General features: G+C 33.6%; 1 protein-coding gene across 1 annotated transcript; it reads right to left on the minus strand.

Annotated features, from left to right (window-relative positions):
• Window positions 1-3,088: 3,088 nt before the first annotated feature.
• On the minus strand, window positions 3,089-8,122 carry LOC107426924 (leucine aminopeptidase 1). The gene is made up of 10 exons (XM_016037237.3): window positions 7,837-8,122; window positions 7,026-7,440; window positions 6,740-6,934; window positions 6,268-6,493; window positions 5,987-6,113; window positions 5,740-5,835; window positions 4,863-4,940; window positions 4,311-4,371; window positions 3,818-4,005; window positions 3,089-3,485 (listed from the first exon to the last, which is right to left on the minus strand). Exons 1-10 carry the CDS (start codon window positions 8,056-8,058, stop codon window positions 3,357-3,359), a joined length of 1,737 nt encoding a protein of 578 aa, XP_015892723.3. The 5' UTR covers window positions 8,059-8,122; the 3' UTR covers window positions 3,089-3,356.
• Window positions 8,123-10,143: the final 2,021 nt, after the last annotated feature.

The raw sequence follows: 10,143 nt of genomic DNA on the forward strand, positions 1-10,143 counted from the left end.
AGTGGGCTAAAATCGATGCTTTTATATGTCAAAAGCATCAGCTTTGGTGCATGTTTTTATTTTTTGATCTTTTATTATGATCTTGTAACTTTTGTTTAGAATCCTTTATCATTATTTTGTCTAAAATCATTAAAAATATTTACAACCATCAATGGAATGAGTGATGGTTAGACACAACATATTTACATTTAGCTTAGACACGATATATTGTGCTAAACAAGTATAATTGAATGAGTGACAAGATGTTAAACCATTGTATTGCACGTTTTAAATGCAACATTTATCAATATAGCTTGTAACATTAACTAAACAATCAATCTAGCTTAGACACAATAATTTTGACAAATTATAAACACCATGCAAAATAAAATTAAAAATTAAAAAAACAATTAATAAAGTAAATAAAAACATAGATTTTATCAAAACCGACGCTTTCAACATATAAAAATGTCGGCTTTAACACAATTTTCAAATTTATATTCTTTCTTTTATTTGCTTGAAAACCATCTTTATTTCTCTTGCATCTACCTAGCTTTTAAACATACCATATTTGACAAAGTTTCAAAATCAAAGTCATGGAAAATATATATATATATATTAGGGAAATCCAACACAAGCGTCAGCTTTAGTCGTTTCATGAAAAAATAATAGGAAAAAACATTTTTATGTTTTACTTCGAGTTGCTAAAATTAATATACTTAAGTGAGTAACAAGATGTTAAACCATCTTGAATGAGTAACTTGCCCCCTCCATTGTGTTAGAGAATACCCTTTGTTCCTGGTGGATCCCATAGAAATTGAACAATTGCTTTACAGTTGCATTGAACCTTACCAAGTGTATCCATTAGTACCCTTTTCTATGATTCATTTGGAATTGCCAACAAATAGAGTTTCAACAAAATAAGTCATATTTTTGTGGGATGCATATGGTTCTTAACAAGCACATAGCAGCATATAGTACATAATTAGTTTACCAACAGACACATATATGGTCACTTGGTCAATAGCCAAACATTTTAAACAAATGAAATAATAAAATTACAGCAACTATAATAGTCTTAAGGTCATATTGGTGGCTCCTTTTAGTATTCTTTTGAATTGCTTCAAGAATATTATTAGATTTTTCCACTTGCAAAGACAAACGATGAATTTCACCCATAAGTATATCCATTTTCTCAAGCTTACGTTCTCCTTCTGTTGCCCAAATGAATTTACCACATAATTTTTCCTATGTCAATTAAAAATATAAAATGTAATTATTTGATAAGTGAAAACAAATGAAAATTCAACACATTAACAATTCTGTACGACCTATTCTTCACTAAACATTTCCAAAATTGACGATTTGGATTCTTATCTATCATTGATGTTTTTAAATGCATATTGTCCACATGAGCACATCCGGATCGGTTGAATTTCACTATTACTTGTTGACATGCTTACACAATTAATCTCCAACTGACTTCTGAAGAAGACAATGCAAGATTTAATAAGCTATTGGTTCAAATTAAAAAACAAAAAAAACAAAAACAAAGGCTCACAATAACTAACCTTTAGGATTTTCGAGGAGAAGGCTCGGGCAGTGGAAACAAAGAATATCTAGGAGTGGAACTGATACGAATCTAGGACGATCTGTGCCTAAACCCGTATTATATTAGCCCAGATCTAATTATGTTCAAGTTCTAATGGTCACCTTGACCCCTAACCAACCTATAATTAGAAACATTGGTATATAATGAAGACGCCATAATAGGTGAGGAAAGACATATTGATAAATCAAACTAAAACATTCATTCACCAATGGTGTTTTAGATGTTCAAAAGAACAAAAAGAATTCAATCTCCCAAATAATTTTCTGTATAAAATTCAAGCTTGATTTCTCATTGAAAATAAGCCTTTAAATAGGTTTTGAATGAACAAAATAAAACCCTAAAAGGATTAGAAAATTTTGGCCAATATAGATTGATTAATTCTCTTATTTTGAATTAGGAATTAATTAATTTACAATAAAAATAATAAAATAACAACTTTCCTAAACTTATTTGTCCAGCAAATAAATAAATAAAAACCAAAAGTAAAAGTAATTTCCTAAAACAAAAAGTATAAATCAAATTAGGAAACTAGAATACTAGCTTTTTAAGTAAGTTGACTATGACCAATCTTTTACCAATTTAAACTCCAAATCAGGTTCTATATGCTTTGTATGATACCAAATAAGATTATTATAGAGTCCCACATGTTGCCTTTGCTTGGAGGAAAGAGAAAAAGGCAACTCAGCAAAACCGGCCCAGCTTCCTCTTATGCGCATACCACCTGTTTAATTGTCTTTGAAGCTGCCTTGACTTGATTCCATGGCCTCTTAGAGATATGTATTGAATCCATAAAGTGTTAGAACCATTTCATGCTGCTCGAACTCCATAAATGCACCAAAACAGCTATTCAGGTCCGTATCAATTTCCACCACTTGTATGCTCAAAACAGATCTTGGATCTTCGGGTATAGACAAGCCCTCTTGAGAATGAATTACTCCCTTGATTAAAGCAGCAAGGTTGTCCTTAAACCTCTTGGCTTGAGCTCTAATAATCGGTTCGGTCTTCATCCTTATCGAGTCAGCACCCCAGGGGGTTATCGGTTGTGCGAATATGGGCGGATTCGCATCAAGAACGGTGGTGAGAGCAGGAAATGGTGGATTTTATTTGGGAACTTCGAAATGGTGAGAGATTGTGAATTTGAATGGGAATTTCGAAACAGTTAGAGATTGTGGATTTTATAGAAAATATTGAAATAGTGAGAGATGAATTTGGAAATTTTGAAATGGTGAAATCTATAAAACGGTGGTGCGAACGGAAAAAGAAATGATATTTTAAAGTGGGATGGTTGTAATTTTATCACGTGTAATAAGGAAGTATCTAAATCGTTCATTGGATAAGTTGAAATCCAATGACTGAACATTTTTCCACGTTTTTGGACCGCATCCATTTTAATTAGATCGGTTATCACCTTAGAATCTCTCTCTCTCTCTCTTTCTCTCTCTCTCTCTAACTTTTTGTAAAGGAAAAAAGAAATTACTAATTATGGAACAAAAGATATTTCATCAAACAAAAAGATATTTCATCATTCATAAAGATACTTTCCAGTCAAATACAAGAAGTTTTAATTCACAGAGTAACATAAAAAAAACAAATAAAACCATGGCCCGGTTCATCACTTCTCTCCTGGTTCTCCATTCCTTTTGCAACATATTTTATTCAGAAACCTAATCACATATGAAATAGCCAAACAACACCATAAATATGATCTGCTTGCTCTTCATGTAAATGTGTGACCTTGCCATGGGTCTTATACTAAAGCCACCTCCTAAGAGGAGTTCTTCACAACCCATTCAACCAAAGTTGCAACGCCAAACCCTGTAGCGGAGCGTTTCTTGTCGCTATAGACGGGACCAGCAAGGTCAATGTGCATCCATTGAACTTTTTCATCAACAAACTGCACATAGCCATAGTTTAAGTTACAAATTTGCGAAAAACAATTCCAAGAAAATTTCATTTACAAAGTGAGGCACTAGCAAACTAATCATCACAGACAAAAAATTAAGGGTTTCTAGTCGATAAAAATTGGAGAAATGGCTTCTAGATTAGTTCTTCTGGCACTTAAATTTGGAAAACCAATTTATCACCCTTTGATATAATGCTATAAATCTAAATACCATGCCAACCCAACCCCCTTTCATCCCACTCCTAAAAGCACATAGAAATCAAGTAGAATCCACTAAAGTATCCTCAAATGAAAAGCCAGATGATTAATATAATTCATATGACCTGTTTCAAGAAGAGTGCTGCAGTGATTGCACCACCTGGACGACCGCCAGTGTTGACCATATCAGCTATCCCTGATTTCATTGACTCCCAATAACTCTCCTCCAATGGCATCCTCCAAAATTTCTCCCCACTGATCTCTGAAGCAGTAAGTACCTCAATTGCCAGGTCATCACTGGGCGTAAAGACACCTAAAGGGAAAAGTTTTACCATTGTTAAGCTGCCACAACTCTTAAAAGCTTAAATGTTTTAGATGTAGCCCAACTATCAATATTAATCAAACACGTTAGACAGTTTTTCACATGATTATAATGTAGATGTCGTTTACTACAACTGTAGTTCTTTGAACATGCTATACTAATATTTTAATTCATCTGTTGCTTAAAACCTCAAACAATGCAACTTTGGAAATTCCTGATTTCTCAGAACTTTTTCCCAATAGGACATGAAAATGCATAGAGAATTCAATGTGATGGTTATAAGAGTATGCACATACCTGCGATTGATGGTCCAAGAGCGACAATGCAAGCACCAGTCAAGGTAGCAAGGTCAACAACCTATAGAACAGTTTGTGAAGGTGTTGGCAGAAATACAAAATAATAGAAAGAAACATAGAATGCGATTCATATTTTTCTCTTTAACTCTACTTTATATATTGCAAAAGCAGAATTCTGAAACAGCTTGTTGGTCCAAACCATAAACAAGGACACTTATATTTAACCAAGAAATAACATCATCAGATAGTTTTGAGTGAATTTCAATCTGATACAGATATGACATAATACAACCTAATACAATACAATTACTTCTGGGCGAATAATCACAAGCCAAGCTTATCCCATGGTCAATTTAAGTCAGAAATTTGAATATTTGGAAAGAATTACCAATGAGAATACCTCCCCCCGCCCTCTTTTTTTTCTTTTTTTTCTTTTTGCCTTTTTTTATTTTGTCTTTCTGGTTTTTGAAGTTGAAAGAGCACATAAAAGATCTCAAGAAGAGTACACACTTGAATCTGTTTAGAGAGCCATAGTAAAGTATTTCAATGTACCTTCTCAACACCTTGATTACAAGTATATACCAAAGCATCCGCCAGTGTAAGTCTGCCTTCAGCATCAGTGTTATTCACCTGAGATTTAAATTAAGGCCAATATAATATTTAAAATTATAACCAAAATATGCATAAATTTATAGTTTAAAAACAAATATGGGGAATTCAAGGACAGGGACCAGAAAATATAATCACTACTCTTAAGGGTGTAAGACAATAATAAAAAGTAAAATGCAACAGGAAGGACAGACTGGCATGAGCCAAGTCACCAGATCCAAGCCAGATATTTAAGCTGGCTATTATGTTTCAATATTCTAATGAAGCATATTAAATGAAAGTTTTGCACAATTCTAGAAACTTGCTGTCTCACCTATTCAATTTTAGTCCCAATTCTCTAAAGGCCTCATCTCTTCAGGTGAATATCATGCTATAATAAGAACTTGTTTTGATAAAAAGGAAGGATAGCAAGAGGGCAAATTGATGGTAAATATCCATATCCAAAGGTCTAAAGACTTCACCAGAATGGTACCCTACCTACTAGAGAACCAATGACAAGGGCATAGAGGAAAGAAACCACAGGCTTCCCAGCCCCCACAATGAATAAAGTTTGAAGCCAGTAGGTAGGGAATTGGTGGTATAAGTTTATTGTCCCTTGACCAATCTGAAGGTTAAAATTAAATTAATCGAGCCTAAGCACTTGAAAGTTAAAGCTCTTATCGCTAAGCTACAACCTTAACAAAAAGTTTTCACTAAATCAACATAGATAAATATAACCCAAACACACTGTTTTCATCATTTTTATCATGGTCCTACCAACTGATAGAAGACCTATCACAATTTTATGCATTTCCTCTTCTGCAAATAAAAGAGAGTATACCTCAATGGTCTTTCCATTTGATGCTGTTATAATATCTCCAGGTCTCATACCAGTTCCACTTATCATATTCTCACAAGCTGCAACAATGAAATGAACCTGCATGTAGGAGAATATCTATTAAAACAGAATGTTGTAAATTACTAAATTTAATTGCTCAAGGCTGGACTATTACGACCAAAAAGCTGCATATCAATAGACTGTTATATTGTTCCAAACATCAGATACCAGTATATACAAACTAACTCACCTCTACGCCAGGAGGTTTGATTTGACCAATAGCTTTTGCTGCACCCAAAACTGCTGCAGCACCTCCCATATCAGTTTTCATGAGTTCAATGGAACAGCCAGGTCCAGTCTTGATGTTGTAACCACCACTGATGAAATAATAAATAAACATTTAGAAACCACCATCCAGGACCGGAGCCAAAAGTTAGCTTGGTAAAAAGAAAAAAAATAAATAAAGAATAAAAAAAAATTATACATAAAAACAGACTAGGAAATAAGTTATCCTATAAAGTTAACATTTACCTGTCAAATGTAAGCCCTTTTCCGACCAACCCCAACTTGACTTTAACAGGTCCACTTGAGGGTTTGTAGGACAAATGGATAAAATGTGGGGGATTAGCTGAAGCAGCAGCAACACCCAAGTAGGAACCCATTTTCAATTCTTTGATTTCTTCTACAGTCAAGATTTTTGCAGACAGCACATCGCTGTAAGTGGCAGCAATTTTTGAAGCTTCCTCAGCAAGTGCCCCTGAGGTTTAGTTGTAATCATCACAGACAGTTAAACACTAGGATTTATCTGATTATGTAATGATCAAGGGAAGATGCAAAATCAGATGAAATTGAATTCATGGTCCATCAAAATTATAATAGCAGTAAACTAAATGATTCAAGATGGTCATGCTAGATAACCATCAGGGTAAAAATAACCAAAAAAGAACTGCACGCTAATAAGAAAAGAAAGAATAGCATGATCAAGAACAGGACTGATACTAACCAGGAGTAAGAACATTGGCTGGAGAATTTACAAGCTCTTTTCCAAAAATAATTGCAGAAGAAACATCTTCAGCATACTTGAGCTTTTTCTCTAGATCAGGCCCAGTACCAAGACCGAGAATATCCACAGATTTAAGAAATGATTTCTTAAACTCTGATCGATACCTATTATCATCATGTACCCCCAGTACAGTTCCTATAACAAGATATCCAATTCAAACAAACAAAAATTTTCAATGGACTACATCAAATATCAATTCAGAATGCAAAAGTTCTAGACCAAGTACCAGTTGCTATTGCCGAAGCTGTATTAATCTTTGATTCAGCAGAAAGCCCCTCTGACGAGGCAAGAACAATACCAACGTCACTGGCTTGAGCAGTCTTGGCCGCTGCTGCAACAGCCTCACCAAGACCCCGGAAAGCAGCAGTACATGAAGCAGATTGTCCAAGCCCAATCAAGCCAACCCTCTTCGAGCCAAGGCCAGGAAGCCTAAGAATCGTTGATTGACCTGTCTTTCCTGTGAAATCCTCCTCGGATGAGGCTTCAGCTAAGAGGCCACCCAAATGAGAATCTAGCTCCTTCAATATGGGATTCTCAAACTTGGAATTCTCATCCTTTGCCAAATCTTTCTCTGTAACACCTACTGCGAGTATGTCTCCTTTCCATTCCGTCACACCAATCTCTTTTGCGGTAAAAGATATCTTTCAGAAAAACCCACAAACAGTTAACAGACGTCACAGTGATCCACTCAACACACAGCCAAAAGAACTCAATTTTACAAAAAATGAACCCAATATCACCAACAAATTTATACATAAATCATGAATACCGATCCAAGTATGGGAATTTACAGAGTTAAATAAAAACCCATGAACAAAAACCAAACTTTTTAGTATTTTTCGTGTATTTAGACAAACCCCACAAAAATCCAAGATAATCAAAGTTAAAAAAAAAAAAAAAAAAAAAAAAAAAAAAAAAAAACCCCAAGACTCAGCATAATAACAGCAAACAAAAATCACAAAAACGATTTTCAAAATCAGCCATGTGAATGAAAAAATTAAAAAAAAATAAAATAATAAAATCGGAAAGGAGATTACTTTTACAGGCTCAAGACTAGAAGGGAGAGTGAGGCCGAGAGTGGCCCGAGCAATAGTGTGAGCCATGAGCTTCCCTCTCCGAGAATTCAAGGGCGACAGTGAAGTAAAAGAAAGTCGAAGAGTAGGAGAAGACCGCAACTTCGTAAAAAGCGAGGAAGAAGATGAAGGAGAAGCAGCAGCAGCAAATAGCGTAGAGGCCAAGGACACACCAATGGCGACCATTTTCCAGTGTACAAGTCCTTATCTATTTATAATGAACCCGCAATGCCAAACTGCATAAAAATGACGCCACACGGCCTATTCCCTCTGTTTTACCTTTTCAAGATTCTTTTTTGAGTTAATGCAATGTTACAAGCATTGGGCTACGTCAGTCCATGGGCTTATTGTAATGTTTTTCTATTTTTTTTTTTTCCACCAAAAAATAATGTTTTTTATTTTAATAAATTATTGTAAATAAACACTCATCCAGTATTATGATATTAAAACACTTTTGCTATTTTAATCTACTGACGGAAAGGTTAATATTAATGATCATTCTTTAAAAAGAACAATATTCCTTTTATTACCATTAAAAAAAAAAAAAAAAGCAATATTCTATTGAGCTTGATAAAAACTTATGCTGTAATTTTTGAGGTTTAGCTCTTCACTTTAAACTAACCAATATAGCAATGGTGGTTTAGCTTTTCACTTTTAACGAGCTAATCTTGCAATGGTTTGGTTAGGACACCATCAAAGAAAAGCACTTATACCATGCAAAGAATTAGATACTTCATGCTATCTTTTGCGTGAATGTGTTTTTATCTTTTTTTTTTTTTTTAACTTATTCTTGACGTCGTACGTTGAATTATTGTTATTTTACGAATGTGTTAGTGAATTTTTTTTTTTTTAAAAAGAAATCTTAATATTCCCCTTTCTATAGGTTTGGCAATATTTTGGATTTAAATTAAATTATTGGAATTTTTTTTTTTTTTTTTAGGGGTTTGTAGGTAAAAAAGCTAGCCAAATTGTTGCAGCCTCCAAAATAGTAAATGTAGACGTGCTATTTTCTATTTGAATGAAAATAAATAAAAGCAAATAAAAAAAATGTAGAAATGTAACTTTAATTAGATAATTATATTTAAAAATATAAAAAAAAATTCTTAATAGTTTGTTGAATGCAATTTTGAATGGTTGATTTGAGAGTTTGCGTACTTTCTTCATTATATATGTTCTTTTATATAAGACTGTTTGAAACTCACTCCATGTTAAGGCAACCAATTAATAGATAAAATCAGATACAAATAAAATGTAAATAAATAGATAAGTTTGATCTTTATCTTGGGCTAAATTTCATCTTCATTGTAATTCCTTATGTTGCCGAAAATACATTTTTTTCCCAAAAAATAAAATCCAAACAGCATTTCACCATATACCAAGTCTGTTTTTGTTTATAAGGTGTTGAAGACTATTTGCCCATGATTATTACAAAACAAAAGACAATGCAATCTGTATTCACATATCAGGTATAGTTAAAAAAAGAGAGTAAATAAATAAATTATTTTCCTATATTACTACAAAAAGTTTAAATCATCAAGCACACGTCTAGCCCTCAATTCTCATCTAAAAAATACAAAAATGTTACACATCTAGCCTTTAATTCGTTCCATTCCCATCTGAAATACAAAGCTGTATTTATATAAGCATATTTTTACTGGTAGAACTTGCCCCGGAATTCCCTTCAAGAACCCAGAGTAGTGCAATATGTTTTTTTTCCTTTTTTTTTTTTTCTTTTTTTTTTTTCTTTTTTAAATACAAGTTGTTATATTTACTCTTCTATTTCAAAACATTAATGTTCCATTAGCTGGTCAGAGTGCACCGTCACAAAACAATTAGCTATCGCCAACACAAGAGCATTGGAGCAACTTTGAAAATTTGGTACACTTAAATTCTATCGTTCCACTAAATCATTGGTATCCTTTCCTTCGAGATCTACAAATCTGTACAGCTTGTTGCTCATAAGACCCCTCAGACATCTAGGTAGGGTGGGATTTATGGGACAACGAGGGTAGATGAGGTACTTGTTCCTGAATAAGAGGTGGTGTAGGCTCACCAGAACATGATTTCCAATGCCACTGATCTTCTGTATTTGAAATTCATTTTATCCCAACTTTAGGCTTTGATTTTTGAACCTTACTCTTTTAATCCAACATTAACTTTTGAATCCATATTAACCTTGGTAACGTAGACATTCTTCATATTAGTGTCACCTAAGGTGATTATTTGCATAAGATATTTTACTTGTATCTTCCAAGATCGCTCGGGGCTTCA

This window comes from Ziziphus jujuba, chromosome 1 (genome assembly GCF_031755915.1).
Source record: "Ziziphus jujuba cultivar Dongzao chromosome 1, ASM3175591v1".
Lineage (NCBI taxonomy): Eukaryota > Viridiplantae > Streptophyta > Magnoliopsida > Rosales > Rhamnaceae > Ziziphus > Ziziphus jujuba.